The sequence below is a fragment of the Pelmatolapia mariae genome, linkage group LG20 (genome assembly GCF_036321145.2).
Source record: "Pelmatolapia mariae isolate MD_Pm_ZW linkage group LG20, Pm_UMD_F_2, whole genome shotgun sequence".
Classification (NCBI taxonomy): Eukaryota; Metazoa; Chordata; class Actinopteri; order Cichliformes; family Cichlidae; genus Pelmatolapia; species Pelmatolapia mariae.
Window position 1 is genome coordinate 18,772,811 of NC_086244.1, and position 21,875 is coordinate 18,794,685.

A 21,875-nucleotide genomic window follows, 5' to 3' on the forward strand; every position below is an offset into this window, starting at 1 on the left:
CAAATAATCATTATTCTAATAAAGTCTGACTATAATGTTTAGATTCCATTATCCGTGTTTTTACTGAAACTGTTACATAAGCCCAAACTAATTGAGTTGGTATAGAAATAGTATAAAATCTGTAACAGGAATCACATTATGTCTGTTATATATATGATTTATGTATTATATAATTCCCATCTTTATCTTCAAGCTCGTCTACCAGAGGCCTGGGAGCTTGAGAGTCCTGCGCAGTATCTTTGCTGTTCCTAGGATTGCATCTTCACTTTTCTGGTGTTGTTCCTGGAATCTGCTGGACCCACTTGCCTAGCTTGGGGGTCATTGCACCAAGTGCTCTGATTACCACTGGGACCACTGTTACCTTCACCCTCCACATCTTCTCGAGCTCTTCTCTGAGCCCTTGGTACTTCTTGTGTTCCTTCTTCCTGATGTTGCTGTCATTTAGTATCACTACGTCTATCACTATGGCCATCTTCCTCTGCTTGTCCACCACTTAGCTCTTAGCTTGGTCATTCTCAACCACCCTAGGGGGCGTCTCCCATGGACTTCCAGGCCATACTCAGCACAGATGTTCCTGTATTCTATGCGGCCACTTGTTTATGGCCTTCAATGTATACACTGCCTGCTAGCATCTTCCACCCTGTTGTTATGTGCTGGATTGTCTCAGGGGCATCTTTACACAGCCTCCACCTGGGGTCTTGCCTGGTGTGGTAGACCCCAGGCTCTTTGGATCTTATGCTCAGAGCTTGTTCCTGTGCTGCCATGATTAGTGCCTCTGTGCTGTCTTTCAGTCCAACCACTGCTAAGACTTCTGGATGTCAGCCACTTCCTCTCTCTGTAGGTGGTACATACCGTGCTGGGGCTTATCCTTGCATGATTGTTCTTCCTCTTCCTCCTCTTTCTTGGGTTTCTGCTGCCTGAGTAGGACTGGGCGATATGGCCCAAAATTCATATCTCGATATTCCTTAGCTGGATGGTGATGTACGATATATATCTCGATATTTTTTTAAAGCCATAAAGTAAGAACAAGAAGAGAGTTCTTAGTCATGCTGTGTCCCAGATCTCACACACGCACTTTTATTAACATACAGCGTAGATGTACATGAAAAAATTACTCAGAAATAAATTATCAGCATTTATTAAATAATGATGCTCTATAAATAAAATAAAACAATGTTGTTTTTGTGCATAACAAAAAGCTTACAATGTGCACAAAATGTAAACTAAAAGACGCTGAGCATAATAACAAAGACAGACAGATTTCGCAGCTGCTCTGTTCCCAAGTTCTACAGCGTGACTGATAGCCTTGAGTTTGAAATCCGCTTCGTAACCATGTCTCTTAACAGGTGCCATTTGTGGTCCTTATACGCACACAATATGGTAATATTATGTTGAAGCACAGTACGTATTACTCCGCGAGGCTCCTGACTACGGTAGCCATAATGCTCCGACAATCCATCAAGCGGTGCGTCTTCGTAGCTTACAAAAGTCGTGCTAAAACATTTTTTTGACAGACTGCTGAGCACCATGTACCACATAAAAGCGGTTTGTGGTCAGTAAGCACAACCAGAACTCATACATAAGGCGCACTGTCGATTTTTGAGAAAATGAAAGGATTTTAGTGTAAGGTTATAGTCCGAAAAATACGGTATACGAGTTTTGTAAAGTGGTGTGTTTCGGGGCAGGAGGCTGGGAGACTTCGCAGTCTGGGATACAGCAAACAGTTTCACACACTCTTCATTTTGCACTTTATGGCACTGTTGTAAATGGTGAAAATACTAGTAGCGCTAGCTGCATGGCGTTAACGAGCTAACCGTTAACGCTAACCGCTAATCGCAGCCCCACGCACAGGGTGATCCGCAGTAACTCCTTAACGGTGATTTGCCGCGTTAATGCAGTTATGGCTTTAATGTCATTTTCACGAGACTAGCGCTGCAGCACTATTAATAGTAATCGGAATCATTTGGAATGTTTTCTTTTTACCGACCAGCTCCTCTTTGATAGCTGCCATGTCCATCTTGTCGTTGCCTGCAGGTGAAGCGATGGGGGAGGGGGAGTTGTGTTCAGAGAGGCGAGGCATCGTAACGTTGCGTAGAGACAAAAGTGGATGAAAGAGAGGCAAGCTAGCGGTTTCACAAGTATAATTATAATGTAACATAGACTATATCGATATAAACGATATTGTCACATCTCATATCTCGTATAACAATATATCGATATATTTAAAAACTCGATATATCGCCCAGTCCTATGCCTGAGGTATTCACTGAGCATGTCCTGATGTATTCGTGGATGTTTTTTGTCTCATCGTGGACTGTGGTGCGGAAACTCACCAGTCCCCGGGACCCTTCCTTCTGCTTAGCATACATCCTCTGGATGGACTTGGGGTGAAAACCTCCATACATAATAAAGAGCTTCCTCGTCTTGATGTCAGTGGTTTCTATCTCCTCCTTTGGCCAGCGTATTATCCCAGCAGGACACCTGATCACGGGAAGTGCATAGGTATTAATAGCCCAGATCTTGTTCTTACCGTTCAGCTGACTCCTCAGGACTTGCTTGACCCTCTGCAGGTACTTGGTGCAGCTTTCCTATCAGCCTCCTCATGGTTCCCATTTACCTGTGGGATCTCCAGGTACTTTGAGCTGCCCTCAATGTCTGCAGTGTTGGTAGTGTGATCCCCCCGGTTCTAACTACCCAGTCTGAACGACATTCCTATGTCATTGCTGTATATCCTGGTGGTGTGGATCAGTGAATCAATGTCTCGTTCACTCTTTGCGTACAGTTTGATGTCATCCATGTAGAGGTGGTGGCCAGTCGTGTCAATGATCTCACTGAGGGGGTTCAGGCCTATGCAGAACAGCAGTGGGGACAGAGCATATCCTTGGTAGATCCAGCACTATATACATATATTTATATATATATGTGTATATCCTATTCCTATGAGGGATATATATCCCTCATAGGAATAGGATCATTATCAAACATATAAATTCTAAGTCAAGTTACTAATAAACCAAGAATATTTATATTAATATTATATTAATGTTAATATATTTTTGAATTGAAGGTCACATTTACATGCAGTAGATCATGATGCCATGATGCCAAACTGCAAATATAATGATTTGGTTGCAATTATCAGCATCCAATTGGAGCAGTCACATCTGTTTCTTATGGTTTGCTTTCTTTCCTGTGTAATTTCAGTATACAGTGTTACCACACAGTATTCTTTGGCAGATTGTGTCATGCTGAGAAGCATCAGACAGTTGTCACTTCCTCCCTCCTGCTGGTAAAGCATGTGGAGAAGGTTTACTATTTTCAAATGCTTGTAACAGATGCACTAAAAATAGATGGATACACATACTGTAAGTTTCTTTATTAGTACACAGAATACTAGTTTGATGTCAAAGAAAATGAAATTTGAATTTATTTTCTAAAAAATACCACCCCACCCCACCCCCCCCCCCTTTTTACAACTATCCTAAAGAACTGGAATTGTTTAATACCCCCCAGTTTCAGAGACAAAGGTTTGAACCAAGTTGCTCTTGGCAGAATGACTGTGTGATTTGTGTAGCACAGTTTCTCTTGTTTTCTTTGTTCCTTTGTAATTGTGTTTGGCATTTCTTTCCGGAAGGCACAATGATGCTTAACATGTGAAAATTATTTCCATTTATTGAAAGTGAAGATTCCCTAGTCTTGTTTCTGCAAGCGTATTGCAAACCCATTGGCTTGCAGGCCTGTCCTGCTTATCCCAGCTGTCATATGGCAAGAGGCAGGGTACACCCTTAACAGGTTGCCCATCAGTTGCTGGGCTAACAGAGAGAGACAGGCAGTTATTCATACTCATATTTACACCTATGTCCACTCTATACTACAAAATAGTACTAGGCAAATGCCTATAATACTGTTATACCCAATCACTTATGTACACTTATAAGCCAGATATTTTTTTTGCATGTACTTGAGGTTAACCACTCTCCAACTAGTAAAGCCTTTTGTCAGCAGAACAAAGGTTAGTCATTGCATTCTTTCTGTTGACGCAGCACCATGATTGCTACAGTTTCACACTGACTACAGGTGCCAAAATATATTGAGAAATAATCTTCAGGGTAAACTCATTTTGCTTTAATATAGATATGTCAGCATAGCAGTGATGGGACAGGTGGCAAACTGTTTCACTGGAACGCAGCCACACAACTTACATGCAAGCTGTTGCATGCTGACAATGAGTAACTGTGGCATACACCAGCACTCCAACAGGATTTTTCTTTTGTTTTTTGTGGTTTGCCATAATTTTCTTTTTGATTCTTTTTGGCTCATTTATTTCCCTTTTTTATTTCAATTATTATCAGATGAAAATAGTACTTCTGCTAATAACTAGCTTGGACCACAGAATCCCACTGGTAAGAGAATTACTAAACATAAGGATAGTGGCTAGCTATGGCAGCAGATGCTTTGTGGAGAAATGGAAAGAGAGCAATGGATGTGAAAAGGATGACGTTACTGTGTGTTTATCTCTACACATTAATAACCATGATTTTATGCAGAAAACACTCAAATTCGTACATAAAAAGTTAACACGATGCAGGAAATGAGTGTATGATGCTCAGCATGCTGATAGAGGACCTACAAACACTCTGTTAAATGTATCCCTTCAGTTTGCAAGCTGAAACCTACACTTGTATTTTCCATTTGTGTTTGACATTCAGTCACATTTGGCTGGATGTTCACTTATCCTCAGTTTTTTTTTACTTTCACTATCGATGCTTTGAACAAATTTTAGGTACAAAAAACTTTGTTTTTCAACAAGATAAATATCGGCAAGATAAGTATTTCAACATGTTATAATAAATGGATATATAAATAAACAAAGATGGAATTATAACTTTACTCATCATTTAGTCTGAAAATATAATACATTTTAGGCAAAACACTGAATTCTTTTGTTAATTACCACAGAAATTGCTACTTTTCCATGATATTAAACCTCACTCTGTCATGAAACACGGGCAGAAAAGATCCAAGTGAAGGCTCATGGGAAGACTGAAGTAAGCACAAGGCAAGTCATTATTATAGCTTGTGTAGATCCAGAATAAATAAATATAAAATTTCAGGGAAACACACCTGGCACAAATGAAGCTGGGACACAGTGTGACTCAATAAGGCTCTAAGCCAAACTGGAGGCTTTAAATAATTTAGATCCAGGAGGTTACTAGATAGAGTGGACACACCAGGGTAAAACTAAAAACAAAAGAGAAGATGCAAAGGACTACCAAAATCAAACAGGAAGTAATTAACAGAGAATGACTAATGGAAACAGACACTTGGCAAGACACAAACAGATCCTGGGAAGGATAGAATAAAGACAAAGGATCAAAACATAAATACATAACTATACAGAAAACCAGATTACAAGGTAGCACAAACAAAAAAATCAACACAAGAGGTACCTGAAGGTTATATCCAAAAACTGGAAGTGGTAACCAAAACTCAAAATACTAAAAAAAATACATGAAGAAGAAAGGGTAATCAATGAATAAACTAGGAACCAAACAGAAAATACTAGACAATCATAAATTTAACAGTTCAAAACTCAAAACTCTGGATCTAGGATCATGACATCATAATCCCACAAGGTTTAATTTCCAGGCTGTTCAAAAAATTAGACGCAGCCAAAGTTTAATATAAGTCTAGATATTGTGTACCAGTTAATTGATTGGGCTGTCGGTGACATAAAGTGAGAGGAAAAGTTTGATAAAAAGAATATGATGATGAAGAAACTAGCTTTTCCACACTGATGGGTAACAATATTTACACCACCTGCCTAATACTGAGATGGTCTCCCTGTTCCCGCCAAAGCTTTGCTCTATTGTGGGAAGGTGAGATGCACTGTTTTCCACTTGGAGTCCAATGACATTAGAAAGTGTTGTTGCAACAAAGGTGTTGTCTTTGCTCTGCACTAATGTTTACTTGGGTGGTACATGTCGCCTAAACATGAATCCTAGAACCTAAGGATTCCCACTAGGACATGGCATTGTAACACAGTTATAAATATTATACACTTTACCTGTCAGTGGTTTTCATTTGGTGGCTGATAAGTTTATCTTTCACATACACTGAGATTCTTTGGTGAAGGTAAGTCCTTTACATGGTTGTGGCAGGACCACAGCCTTCGTCCACTGATCCAAATGGTTGGAGGCTGCTCATTAATATAGATGGGGTTTTTATAGGAATGGCTGTTATGTTAAATTATTTAGCGGGTTCAGGGAGACATATGGGCTAGCCCCTTCAGTAGCACAGCCAACTGAACACGTAAATACCTACTGTGGGGCAGGTGAATAAGAGGAACGAGCAAAGAATCTGGTGTGTATGAGAAGAGGAATGGCATAGAGCCTTGACAGTCCTAAATCACAAGCTGTAATAGTGTCACCAGGATAGCAGCAACCACATAAACGAACACGCACACAAGCGTTGTTACAGTTGCAAATTGAAGAAGACTTATTTATGTAAATGCACATGTGATGCTTGCATTTTATTCTAGTGTTAAATGTACTTATATCGGCCTAATTTTAATCTGTGTGTATGATTAAGTGTGTGTTTCTGTTGCCAAATAAAATTGTATGTACACCATCATTTTTGCATTGTTTTTTTAAACTTTAGCATTGGTAATATTTTGTCCACTCAAAAATAAAGTAAAGTGGGAAACAAAATATCCTTAAAAGTTGTGCGCTATGATTTCAAAACCAGGTTTCATGTTTGTTAATGTAGGAGATACAATAGTTGAGCAATAATGCAAGCATGCTACAATGCATCAGAGTGCCAGCTGTTGACAATGTTAATTATAAATAAGAAGGTTAAAAAAAAAGACTCAGATAAAGTATTTCACAGTTAGCTTCATTAAGGAAATGCCCAAACTTAACAGTGTAAATGTCCTTCCTCTTTTATGTTGCTTTATTTTAACTAATGGCTTAAAGTGGTTAGGAGATACTGAAACAGTATTACGATGAGACTTACAAAGAATGTGGGACGGGGTGTAAAGTGAGGACGTCAGTGAAGTTTATTTCACCTATTAGCAAGCCTGGAACTTTGGAGAAATGTATCATAGGGTTTATTTTTGTGATATTTCGGATAGTAAATGATTATTAAAACCACTTAGACATTTTCCACTTATACATTTTTCATGTATTTTTAGTTCCACTCTTGATATATTTTCAACTGTGACAGACAGAGGAGATTTTTAATGGCTGCATAGACTTGCACACGTTTTTCTCTGCAGTTTTAAAGGGGAAGCCAAGTGTGTTGCTGATTGCATATTTATCTTTTCTCGACTGGGTTCCATTATGCTGTCATGCAGTTTATGATTATTTGAGGTCCAAGAAAATGCTGCTACGATGCATAATGAGTTTCTTCCCAGGTTGTTTAAATGTTTGCAGTAGATATGTGCTTGTTTGAATTTCAATGATCAGATATCAGAGTAGAGACTTCCTCAACCTGATTGTTTGATGGAGCATGACCATAAACTCAACTTCTCAGGAATAAACACAGTAAAGTTGCTCTACACAAATAATGTATTCTAAAATACCGCGTGTCATCTTAAGATATACAAGCCCTTTAAACATTCATAAAGCCAAACACCAATGCTCATGTTCAAACAAACTGATCAAGCAGTTCTTCATGACAGGGGGCTTTTAGGATATGCATGAACCGTACAACGAATTTCCTGAAGCTGAATCCCTAATCTATGTGAATGTTATTGAGGTGTTACTGCTGTTGAGCAAAAACATTCATGTTGGGCTACAGTAACTGTCTTATCAACATACATTGCATAATTGTTGAGCTTCTCCACTTTATGTTACATGATGGTTAGAAGTATAGCATGGTATTTTTAAATTGGAGGTTGCTGATCTAGCTGTTTATTGTCACACACATATATGTGCCTGCTGGTGCATGTGAGAATTTAACAGTGATTGCCTGTTATTCTTATCCTCAGCAGATAAATTTGTTATTGCATAAAGTAATTATTACTGATACTGATCTAACTTATTTGCACAAGCATTTAGCACTGGAAAAATATATTTGGCTGTTTGATGGAATGTTTCAGTCATGAATCATGAGTTAATAAGCAATGTGCCAGGAACAGATCACAATTTTAATTTGTGCCTTGAATAGAATTCTGCTGGAAATCCATCTGGAAATGGAGCCTTTTCATTGGGTGTGCTTTTCAGGGCTTGATGTCAGCAGTAAATCCAGGGCCACTGGTTGACATTCTTATATTTTTGGAAGGGTTATGTTATCAAGAAACGGATCAATTTTGTCTTTATATGGGTTTATCTGTGGTGAATATTAAGTTTTGTAAAAGTCCCTGAAAGTGGTGCTTTTTTCTTTAAGGATCATATTTTGTATTTCCAGTTATGTCTTTAACAGCACATATAGTTGTTTTTTCTTTATTAATTTTAACTGGTTAGCTACAAATCAATCTGATCTGTTACCATGTTCAAAATTTTGCAAGCAAAGTCTTTGTACTAAGAATTACATTTAATACTAGTTGTGCTTAACATATTTTGCTCAGCATTTCCTGTTCCTCAGAGGATGCATAGGGTTCTTCTAAGGATGTAATGGATTTCCTCTAATTTCCGAATAGGTTTGTTGTTATGTGATGAAAATGAAATTATTTTACCTCCCATCACAGTTTTACCTTTCCTCCCAGATTCTGATGTTCCAGGCAGGTCATTATAGTCTAAATATAAAACCCTTTTTTTTTTTTTAACAAATGTTTAAGAAAAATCTTCATCTTTAAGCTATGTATTATTAAATTTCCAGTTTTTACTTGGGGAATGACCTTCTTATTTATTAGAATTAAAGACACAGGAGCATGATCGCTAACAGCTATAGGTTGTATCTCAGTGTCTGAAATGTCACTCAGCAGGGAGCTGCTGACAAGGAAATAATCCAGACGAGAGTAAGAGTGATGGACATGTGAGAAGTAAGTATATTTCCTGCATTTGGGGTGAAGAGATTGCCATGTGTTGCAAAATCTGCCAATTGTGCTGAGTTCCAGCTGCACTGAGCCTGTCCATTTCTTCATTTAGTCCAAAGTTGAGGTCGCCCCCAAGAACAAGTTAGCAATCTAGGTGTTCCTACAGTGCGGTTAAAAAAAAGCGTGTAAGAATGAGGTGTCATCAACATTTGGGCCATATACACTCACAACTTTTCGTTACGTATATATAGTTTAGTTATTAGAAATCTACCCTCTGATTCTATAACTGTGTTGAGTACTGTGAAATTAACATTTTTATATATTAAAATTGCTACTCACAGAGTTATAGCAGGCTGAGAACACATTAAGAAACTCAGATGTTTTAAGTTCATCTGTAACTGTGGCAGGCATTTGAGACTCTTGTAGTAAGACGTCTGCCTGTAGATTTTTAAGCTGGTTAAATGTCTTTAACCTCTTTTCTCTGGAACCAGCTCCACTCACATTCCTTGGGATGAACTTTAGTGTGTCCTGTGGGGATTCAGAAATTCTTTTATTGTTGCCATATATCCTACCTTATGATAAATGCATTAATAACATGTTTTACAGCATTATTTTATCAGTAATATTTCTTACAGGGTTCATATTGCATTGAAGATGTTTGTCATCACATTGACCTTTCTATTCACAGGTTTAGTTATGATTATTTTATACACATTGCATGGTTGTGCTTGTTTGGAGTTGATGTTCCATCCAAGAGGGTTTGAAGCTTCACTGGCGTGATGTCCAGGTGATACATGTTGAGGGAAGATGAGGACATAGAAGGTTGATTGCATGCAATAGTTGTGTCTATCAAGCGTAAAAAGTGTGGTGAGATGTGCCATAAAAGTGCAATACATAGACCCGAGTGGTGCTTGGTGTCTAATTATATGTGTGCACATTAACTTAAATGAGCAAATGTGTGCGCACCTGTGTGTGTGAGTCCTATATGTCTGTGTGCGCTGTGAGGTTGTAGTGGATGTGCTAACGCTGAGAGTATCACGTCTGTGCATGATCATGCAGGTGAAATAATCATTATGTAAAGATTGAAAGGAAAACTCATTGAGAACAAAAGAGTAACCCATAATCTTAGAGAAAAGTTGCCTGTGACTACCCACTGCACAAAGTCATGGCAGAGTGACGCTCTTTAGGAGTCATTTTTGGACGTACAGTTTTAGTCTACTGATGGGTTGTTTTGTAATGCCTACTGAACTTCTACAGTTGAGGTCCGTGTAAGGGCTATTTATAGTCCAAATGTGGTTGTTGTGGATGTCTTTTCAATGTCAAACTTTTTAGACATTGTTTTTATAACGCTTCTACATGTATAGGCTCTGTAGTCACATCTTTCTAGAAGGTGGAGGAATGCTGAGTGATCAGCGGACCTTTTCAAATGGTGCAAGCTCTTGAGCTAAAACAAAAATGAGCAGCCGCGTTGTGGATTTCAGAGCAGCAGTATCCTCAGCTTCTCACAGTCAGTTTGCAAAATGTGTGCATCGACAAAAACTGTTGAGCAGATAGTCCAGTTCATACATACTCACTTACACAAACTTCTTGTACTTTCCATCCCAACTTCTCTCAGAGCAGGCTAACGATCACAACCACATTCACTTCCTCCTACAAAGCGCTTTACAATAACACAAGACACCAACCTCACTAAAATAAAATCGAACTATATATAATTGAAATGTTCTTTTAAACTTATTATACACATTGTACTCCTTTTTAAAGGAATTCCCACATTTTTCTAAATATCCAAAAAGTTGATTCTGTTCATCTGGACGTAGCATTTTGTGGGAGAAACGTTTCGTCACTTATCCAAGTGACTTCTTCAGTCTCAGCTGACTGCAGGTTTCCCCAATCTTATAAACAGTACATTTGCATAATGACTGAAACCAGCCCACTGAAGGAACAATGGGCTGGGAGGTCAGTTCCTTAATCTTAATTATGCAAATTCTCATGACCATTGATCAACAACCACTGACCAAAACCCACTGATCAAAGACCACTGATCAATGGCCATGGGTACCATTCACAGAGAGTTGGGGAATGGCTGCAATCACAGCAATGTAAGATGGCGAAAGATGTACCCTTAGGCCCCCTCCTCGATTCAGAGATGGTCTTTCCCTTTTCACATAAATGGCCTCCTTGACTCCGCGCTCAAACCAGGATGTGTACATCCTCATCCTTGAAAGAGTGTCCACTGGCCTGTAGGTGTAAATAGACTGCAGAGTCCTGGCCTGACGAGGTAGCTCTTCTGTGTTGTGCCATCCGCTTCACCAGAGGTTGTTTGGTTTCCCCGATGTATAAATCTTGGCAATCCTCCTGGCACTTAACAGCGTACACTATGTTACTCTGTTTGTGTCTGGTGACCCGATCCTTGGGGTGGACCAGTTTTTGGCGCAGCGTGTTTTGGGGTTTAAAAGCCACAGAGACCCGGTGTTTAGAAAAAATGCGTCTCAACTGCTCCGATACTCCTGACACATATGGGATCACTACAGGTTTTCGCTTGGGCAGCGGTTGTCCTTCTCTCCTGGATCGGCTGGAGCTTTCTTTAGGTGTCTTTCCAGCTTTGACAAACGTCCAGCTGGGATAACCACATTTACTCAGAGCCTTCTTGATGTGCTGTTCTTCTGCCTCCCTGGCCGCTGTCTGTGGGGATGTTCGCTCTGTGTTGTAGCGTCCTAATGACACCCAGTTTGTGCTCCAGTGGATGATGAGAGTCAAACCTTAGATACTGATCCATATGTGTAGGTTTACGGTACACGTCAGCTTTTAGATGTCCCCCATTCCTGATGGAAATCTCACAGTCTAAGAAGGCTAACCTGCCACTTTTCATATCCTCCCTGGTGAATTTGATGTGTCGGTCCACCGAGTTAATGTGATCCATGAATTGTGGTACGTCCTGAGATTTGATTTTCACCCAGGTGTCATCCACATATCTGAACCAATGGCTTGGTGGTGTTCCAGGGTAGGATAGCAAAGCCCTCTTTTCCACTTCTTCCATGTACAAATTGGCCACGATGGGTGAAACTGGGGAGCCCATGGCACACCCATGTTTCTGCCTGTAGAACTGACCCTTGTATGTGAAGTAGGTGGAATGAAGACACAGTTCCAAAAGCAAACACACTTGGTCGATGCTGAGAGTGGTCCTGCTGCTGAGGTTGGTGTCATCCTGTAATCTCTTACGGACTACCTCCTGGGATGCAAGTGAAGAGAGATGTAACGTCGTACGAGACCATGGTTTCATCTGCCTCCATAATGACATCTCTCACCTTCTCAACAAAATCCAGGGTGTTCTGACTGTGGTGTTCAGAGCTGCCCACCAGCGGGTTGAGGATCGAAGCCAGAAACTTGGAGATGTTATAGAGTCACTATACAGTCACTTGGATGAGTGACGAAACGTTTCTCCCACAAAACGCTACGTCCAGATGAACAGAATCAACTTTTTGGAGATTTACATCCCTGGATGATTGAGAATGCATCAAGACATTTTTCTAAATACTTTAACCATTTTACATTTTAACATGGATTTTTAACTTTTTTAATATTTTAAACAAAATTTAATAAATGACAGTTTTAACCGGGTTACAAACAAATAAGTTAATTAAAATAAGTAAACTAGGAAAATTTAAAATAAAAAAAAACAAAAAAAAAACGTGCTGAATAAATCAGTAGGCTAACACATAATAAGAAGTGTTTGTTTATAAATAATCTGTATTCATATGTATCATGTTGATAACAACAATGCTAATATTCTTAAATTAAAAAATGCATTTATTAATCCAGTAAATTCCCTGCAGCTGTAATATACGTCCAAAAAATTACTCTGTACTCTGCTTTTGAAGGTTTGGAAGTGAGGTAATTTGCCAGGAAGATCAAACAATTCAAGAGTTTGATAGTTATCATTCATAGTCATTTGGAAGCAGAACTCTATCACAGGTCCCTAAGAGTGTTAGTATTCTCCAACTGGTTTGATGTGTGGTCGCTGTAGCTTGCTGCCAGTCGCTGTGAAATTGATTGCTAAAGCCGCAGTCACACATGCCTAGAGACTGATCAGTGATAGGCCGGTTGGCTGTGGCATCTGCTGTGATGCTTACACCTCTAATGAAGACTCACAAGTGGTAGCTTTATTTTGATACCAAGATGGTTTATACAGAATTTTTAATTGCAGTGAAATGCTAAATTTATTTTGGGCATGCGATTTTCAAGCAGGAACCTCAAAAAGAACCCTGGGGGTTTAGATGCCGAGGTAGCTATGTCACTAGTTTCTTCTAGGTATGTGTGTTAATTATGAATTGGTGCTAATGGTAGAATAATTTTTGTTCAGGAGGCTGCCATTTGCAGTTTTAAATAAAAACGATCAGCTAAAGTCAATCATTGTTAACCTAAGGTCTTTTAAATTTTGTTAAAACTTACACTGCTTTCATATTGTCCAGGCAACAATCACTCAGAAGAAATTAGAATAAAACAAATTCATAATTTCATAGTAATTACTACTACTTTCTCTGAGTCAGGTCACGGGAGGTCCAAATTAAATTGCTGCCACAGGCTTTCAGTAATGGGGCACAAATGTATATAGGCTGTCATCATGATTTATTGTACTACACAAGAAATGTTCCCCTCTTCCAGTCTTCAGTCTTATTTTTCTTTCCTTTTTAAAGAGCTTTGCTAAAAGAAATTGTGTATGTGGCATAAACATTTCACAGTGATTTGATAAAAGAAATATAATGAAAGAAATAAAAATAACATCAACATTTTTTTTTCTTAACATTCATTGCAGAGTTGCAACATTATTTTTATGCATCAAAATATGTTATATATTATTCATGTCATGAAAGAATGCAGGCTCACATTGGAAGCAGGTACTAACTGGCCTAGTTTAATTTCTTTGTCATTTAAAACTTGCTGCCTTCCATCTTCATCATTTACACTAAACCCTTGTGCAGTGATGGGAAGTAAAAAAGTACAAATACTTGTACTTTTACTCCCTGCATTTTTACACTAATATCTACTCCTTTGTTTGTTTTGTTTGTTTTTAAGTGCAGGTGTTCCAATTTGTGGTCATGGTACTCCACCCTCAGTGAGCATATAGGGAGTAAAGACTTTTAGGTGGCATTTAACTTCAAATGCAAGGTTTCTTATAGCTCAACAATTATCACCAAACATTCAAAGTGTTTGTGTGCAGCTTTCCCACACGCTGTCTGCTAGCTAAACATTCAGCTGCTGTATTTCCCAGGGAGAGAAATGAGTGAGAGCTAACTTTACTCAGAGATAGAGAAAGATAAAAAAGACAGTTCAGGAGAGGAAGAAGAGAGGTTACATTTAAAGGTAAAGACTGCTTAGTGGTATTTGATGAACTGACATTTAAAGTTTACATGTAAGTTCTCATTTTTTAAAATCAAATATTGGATATTTTTCTACGCTCATGTTCCACACAATTAATTCAAGCGAAGTACATTTAATAGAATTAGAATTTAGACTGAAATAAAGGTTTTATTCCCATGTACTAATGTAATTTTATTGCACTAATATAGGACAATGTTCACTTAGCTTCTCCCAAAAATAGCTGGTCAAGACATCCTCAAAAGAGGTCCTTACTTTGAGCACATTTCAGAGACTGTATTTTTTCATTTACCACAGTATTTCTTTAACATAAGTATCTGTACATCAACTTAAGTACAGAATATTTGTACTTTTGCCACCTCTGTCCTTGTGTAATGGCTGCAATAGCTGACAGAAACTGCATCAGTCACACAGAGTCCAACACATGGGCAACACTACATACAGCTATTTGGACACCCTGAAAATAATTGAGCAAAAATAAGCTACTATCAACTTTCTGACCACAAATGCAAACAAATAAAAAGAAAAAAAAAGTTGATGTCATTCCTCCAGCACTCCACCACATTTCAACAGGGTCTACATATACTACATCTTATACATTTGTGTCTTTGGCAGATTTAGAAAGAAACAAGCACCTCAGCAATATTTAACGCTTTTCTCTTGGGTACAAAATGAAATACCCACTTACTGGTTAGAGCAGCCAAGTGGAAATATTAACGTGATATTTCAAATGAGAAACCCCTTTTTATTTTCAGCATGTATTCCCCCAGTGGTCTCATGAGCAGTAGCCTATTCATTAATTTGAACACTGGAAATGTTAAAGCAGTTATAATATTGTTAATGGGGAAATATTCAAATGACTTGCCTTTTCTTAATTATTTGGATGAAATAAGCATTAGCAATGGAACCAAAAAAAAAACCAATTCCAAATCTCTGCTTCCTCGGTGAGTAGCATAAATGGTTGATAGCTAGGGATAACAGAGGTATAGAAATTATGCAGCAGTGCCGGGTAATTTGAAAGGCATCATCTTCCATACAACAAACAAACAGGTAACACTTAAAATTAACTTAAAATTATATCGTTAAAATACTTTTTAAGAGGCATTCCTTTTGCCTAAGGTATACACTACTGTACAGAAGTCTCAAAACACTGCTTACTTCTTTATGTTTTGCTTCCAAAGAGTCAGACTTTCTGTTAATGTTTAAAGTAGTCTTGAACAATAGTTTCCCAGGTTGTAGTTATTTGAACATTTTTCACAAGATTTTCAGTCTTGGCCATTCTCAGTTCAGTTAAAAATGTTTTTTTTTTTTTTTTACTATTTTCAAGCACAACAAAGGCGCCCAAGTGAAGGGACGAACCAGTGTTGTGTCTACATGTAATAGGGAATTTTGTGTTAGCAGACCACTCTGCATTGAATCATACTCTAGTTTTCTTCCACATTATGTCTTCTGTCCTGTCTTCCTACTCTCATCCCAACCGGTTGCAGTAGATGGCCGCCCCTCCCTAGGCCTGGTTCTGCTGGAGGTTTCTTCCTCTTAAAAGGGAATTTTTCCTTCCCACTGTCGCCAAAGTGGTGCACATAGGGGGTCATGTGATTGTTGGGTTTTTTTCTGTATGTATTATTGTAGTCAGACTGTGATCGCTTGGAGAAAGGTTCTGTCAATTAACACAGTTTGTGCAACTGCCTTGTGATTAGAAAGTGGTTATCCACAGGTTGTTAGTGTTGGATTTACAACCTCTGTCCTATTTTTACTATATTGTGACTGAACCATAAGTAGGCATTCATTTAATCTAGAAGATAACAGAATACTCAAAAAATTTATTTTAAATGTTGCTTTCTTTGCTAAGGAAATGCTTACTAAGAAGACACATCAACAATGTGTTAACAAAACAGTCTTTTTATTAGAAATATCTTGTATAAAAATGAACATGCTCTACACATCTTATTTTTTTTATAGATAGTTCATAAATATCCAGGCACTGTAACTGTTTTTTTTTCTTCTTTTTTTTTAAATAATTTGGTACATAAAGCAGACATGATCAATCAATTTTAATAACATACATTAACTTGCCATTTAATTTCAGTCAGCAATTACATATTCTATTTTGTAACACAGACAGTGTTTTAGAAAAATAAAAGTAGGTGGGGAGGGGGGTCGTGGCAAAAAAAAAAGCAGTAAAATGATCATATTCACAAACACAAACAATCCCACAAACAATACTTTATCAAATGAGAAAACAACATTTGCGCAACACCTTAGACTCGTTGAAGCTGAGAGCTGAGAGAATCATTGATCAAAAAGCAAAATATTTGTAAGTTATAATCCTCTGCAGTAGTCTGGACTTTATGCCTTTCTCTCCAATTTTTCCACACGGCTTTCTTATGGGTTTTGACATGCAACATACAATTTTTGCATTGCTGAGGATAACATTTAATGAGACAAAAAATCCAGAGAATACTGTTATTAGTAATATTTTAGAGAATGGAAACAGTAATGGTGTTTACATATTTAAAGTTGTACACTGAATTCTTCCATAATAATGTTTAAACTGAACAACTGAAAGGTAATACTGGCAACACAAACATGATGAAAGAACCATGGAACATTTAGCAGAACTAGTTTAATGGATATGAGGCACAGAATGAAGGCAGTGGCCCTTATTTATCAAGCAAGTATTCATACCTTTGATTTGTTTATGTTCAGTACTGTGAAAACCAATTAATTAGTAGGCATGGAGCAGTGATGGAGCAGTGATCTATCGCTGTAGAGATTTAAAGCTGTACTAAGAGGCTCTTGATCACTAGGGGGCAGAAATACTTCAAAGTAAACCTGAGAAACTACCGGCTGGTTAACATTTGAACAAACAGTTCTTTTTGCACATCCTTTATACACAAACAAAGAAGTGTATCCTGCTGGTGTCATGTTTGTGGCCTTTTGTCTATATTTGGGTTTCCAGCAATTTCTGTGGAAAAAAATAGGCGGGTCTTGCTAAACACCAAATCAAATTGTTTGCTGGAAGCAAGTAATAATTAACATAGCTGCCAAGTGGAAGGTGAACTTGCTACTACTTAGTACAGCATGGCTGTATCTTTTATTGATATATAATAATCAGACAATGGACTGAATTGTTACAGTATATGTTGAAACAATATATCATATTGCTAATTATGTTTGAACTTTTTGACCAGTTGTCTGAACTAAGTCAATACCTTTTCAAAATCGGTATTAACGCTGGCTAGCTACTTGAGCCTTGTTTTAAATCAAAAAAATTATTTTAAAAAATATCATTTATCATTTCCACTTCAGGCTTAAAATCCAAGACCCAGAAGAGGAATGGATTTTTTCCATAAAAATCTTTTGCAAGGACACAGATTAGTCTTGCAATGCATTTCTTGTATCCCATTTATCATATGTTGTCAGGCTTTAATAACAATATGTCTGGCATGACAACAGCTTGTTGTTGTCTTTTTTTCTTTAAAAATCTACTATATCACAATACCCTGCATTAAGGTACAGAGTATACAGTCTTAATTACAAGTCTTACAATCTTATTGAATTTTAATCAAGACTCTTTTAGGCTAAATTTGTCAATTACTTTTAACGCTGCAAGTGAAATTTTGACAGTCTTTCAAAAGGCTTCAATAGGTGCATGATAAATAAGAGCCCCTTAATCTCAGATGTTTACAGTCAAGTGTCCAAGTCCTGACTGACATTTATGGAATGTGATGTCAACCATAGAGCTATTGCATGGCAATTTGTGTTTGGTTTGTTTGATTTCTTTTCGTTCAGCAGAGGGATACCCCAAAAATGACATCTCCACTGTGAATGACAACGATGACAAATGTTGCATTCCATAGACGTTGACAACACAGCACAGTACACGTGATGCTCCCATAAGCATGCTCTGGGACTGTACACTAGGATTGCCAAAATGGTGGTGTCCTCATTATTATGAAACAGTTAAAAAAAAAAAACTACTGGGGAGACCCACTGCTTTATTTTCATGTGTTTCAGATATATTTAGTTCATGTAGGAATACTGAGTGTACTGTCGTAAGGCATGTACAGTCTGAAGAGTACTGCAGCTTTCAACTCCAAATACACCTGTAACCAAAAATAACTATTATATTTTTACACCACTTCATTTCATCAGCTGCATTTGATAAAAACAGAATGCTTTCCCCTGTTTTTACTGAAATGAGACAAACAATTCAGTATCAGAGAGAACTGAACTTGTGCTCTATACACTTCAGAAAAAAAAAAAAAATCTGTAGGCTCCAGGTGGTTCATTCAGCCTGCATCTGGAAACGTCACTGATCAATGCTCAGGGTGGGAAGAGGAAAATTAACTGTCCAAGCTCCCTTACATCTCTTCTCTCACTCCTACAAGCTACTAATTTATCATAAAATTTGCATCCAAGCCTTTACATGATTCCATAAAAAAAATATGACATCCTTTGGAGTGACAAATTCCCATCTTTCCACCCCAATCCTCTGATGTAGCAGCTTGAAAGTTCTCCAGTGTATCCCCAATATGCCCCCAGAATCAGGTGATTTTTCCTCAGGCAGGCCTTTTCTCCTCTTCCACGGCTCATCTCGGTCTTAGATGGCATGGTTACTGTAGCTTATGTATGTCTGCTTTGAGGCCAACACTGTAATAATAGGGAAGAAGAAAGAAGGGTTAAAAATGCAATGGGTGAGATTCAAATAGGCAATCATAGTGTTGGAATTCTGATTTTTGTCAAGTTCTCTTTATGAATGACTCAAGTAAACAAGCACAAGTGAAACTAATTTTAATAGCTTGATGCTAATGTTAAATTATCTTAATGTCTCGCATGCTCATGTCTAAGATACAAAATAAACTGTTAGTGGTGTGTAAAATGCACAAATTCAACAATATCTGTAATCACAGCCCATCTAATAAAAGCTGCAACCAACATAAATATATATCATAAAAGTATGATAAAAGAGGAACAGCTTGTTTTTATCTAACTAGCTGTCCGTTTCTTCTTTTTTGGATGGTAATAAATGTTCCCTTGTTTATGGAGGATGTGCTGGTTTCTAAAGAAGAGGTTCTGTTCATTTTCTTATGGCGTATATAGCGTTTGGGTTCAGTTATCCAAATGATTAGTTACTGTTAATCTTTTGATTGTTTTTATTAAAATAATAATAGTTTGAAAATATTTAGTAAAATTACTTTTATATTAAAAAGTAATATCTGTTAAATGTAAAAGGAATCCTCATCTAAAATCCTTTAAACCTCCAAATGACATTATTAGATCTAGTCTAAAAATCCAAAAAATATATAATGTACATATGACGTGAAATGGAATTATCCTCACATTTTACAGGTATATTATTTATTTTGGTGGTAACAGTATTCATTTAATGTATTAATTTGTATTATCATTTCTTTCAACAGAGTTTATCATGTCACCTTTCTCAACATAGCAGACACTGTAGTTTGAATGCATCATGGAATCTGTGATTTTCATTGGTATTACATTGGTATTGGTATGTCATATTACTCTTTCATTGTTCACTTTTGATGCCATGTGCTTTATTGACCACCACAAATACTCATCTTGGTTTAGGCAGGAAAACTGCTTTGTTAGAATTTGGGTTAAAATACTACAGCAGCTCTTTTTTTTTCTTTTTTTTCAATGCTTTGTTGTTAGTTTGGCATGGGTGCCTTGAGGAGTCACGAAAACATCTGTGGTGCCAGTATAAAACCATCTTCCAACGCTGACAGTAAATAAAAATGTAACAATTCCTGCCTGTGTATACATACAGATGCATCATATTTCCATGTTTTCCTCTTGTCTTCCCATGAGATAAGTCTGTCTGGTAATATTGCAGACATTTTAAAAACATAGTATCATAAGATTTGACAGCAATGCAAAATTATTCAGAGTCACTTGAGTTTTGCACTCATATGTACCTGGTTCTACAGCATAGTAAAATCAGGAAAACTCTCTATTTTTTTAGATTATACTATTAAATTGCAATTCCAAAATACAAACTACTGAACTACCAAGCAGTTCACAGCAGTAGCATAAAATATGGGAGTAACCATTCAAATGCAAGTATTTTAGTGCATGCAACGACCTGTGGTTTCTATGTGCATCAAGCAAAGCATGCAGCAGTCAATGTATTACCATTCTTAACTGTGGTGTGTTACATGTAAAATACAATTAAGGCAATATGTGATCTGTCCCGGCCGTATAGCTTTTGCTATCAAAGTTTGATAATGGTTCTAATTATTCTTTAGCATTCTTTTCATTGTTTGTGGAAATTTGTGAGCTGTGAATAAAGCACATAAGTCAGATGACCAGAGGGCAGACCACAGCAATCATAACAAACCCAAACTACTGGTCAAATGTGACTGTCATACATACAGTACCTATGAGTATGTGTGCAGTCATGCTTGTCTGCACACATATGTCTGTGCAAATGTGAGTGTATGTGTAATTTTTAAAAGTAAAACTGTCCTCAGCGAGCATGCTCGGTGGTGGTAATCACACTACCAATCTGCCTACAGCAGCCTTGGCTGATTGAATATGTCAGAAGGGATGAATCCAATCAGAAGACGGCTGAAAGCCAGAGTAGGGGCAAAAGTGCTGCAGAGGAGAGATGTGCAATGGTAAACGCTTCTGGTATATTTGTCAGGGCCATACTGGGTGGGTGAATGGGGGCGGTATTCTTGCCATTTCATCCAAAGCATATCTTCCAAGAAAAGCATTGATAAATGAACCTTATTTGAATATTTATGTGCTGCGAGGCCAAGATAAAGAATAGATGGTCCAGAAAGAATTGGAGCTGGCAGACCCATCTGTCTTTTCCTGTTCACTCTTATTGTTGTTGTTGTCCCATTACCACAAATTCCTTCTTTTGTCAACAGGGAAACAAATTACAGGGGACACATGGCTATCGCTTGTCTCCTCTCCGGCAGAGGGTTGTCATCTTCTCACATTAACAGGCTTTACCATGCTGATTGGCCATTTTACAGCACCACACACCAATATTGTTTATCCAAGTTAATATCCCTTGGTCCAGGGTGGATTTGTGAGTGTGTGATTAATGCTTTATGTCATTCAGGGTGCTGAGTTTTAGCAGGGATGCTTTTTTGCATTGTGTAGGCAGGCACAGGTGTTGTGGTGAACATTAGCAGAAATTAACAGGAAAAAGTGCTCACGGATGACAGAAGAGCAAAGTTATTTTCTAATCAGGTTACCTGAGAGTCTAAAGTCCCTCACAAGGCTCCCCTCCCTCAACACAATCTGACACATAAGCACAAAGAGCAGTTGTTAGATTCACAGTTTAAACCAGAGGTTAAGTCTCAGCACCTATAAATGGGCTCTGTAATTGGATAAGATATACTGTAACAATTCCCTTTCAAGATAGGAAGAAAACATACATGGAAGTGTAAGTTGTCTTTTTTTTTAGTCCAGATATATATCATGGTATATTGTTCAGCTTGTCAGAGTAAAAAATCAGTACCTTAAGTAATCACAACAT

General features: G+C 37.8%; 1 protein-coding gene across 3 annotated transcripts in view; it reads right to left on the bottom strand.

The window, feature by feature from the left end:
- Positions 1 to 17,762: 17,762 nt before the first annotated feature.
- Positions 17,763 to 21,875, bottom strand: part of LOC134618727 (metabotropic glutamate receptor 4-like) — a 188,561-nt gene continuing 184,448 nt past the window's right edge. For 2 of the 3 annotated variants that reach the window (XM_063464272.1, XM_063464271.1), the window contains one exon: positions 17,763 to 19,009. In XM_063464272.1, the coding sequence (XP_063320342.1) occupies positions 18,960 to 19,009 (50 nt within the window). In that variant the 3' untranslated portion in view covers positions 17,763 to 18,959. Of the gene's footprint in view, positions 19,010 to 21,591; positions 21,638 to 21,875 lie in introns of all 3 variants that reach the window. The other variant, XM_063464273.1, reaches the window with a different exon arrangement.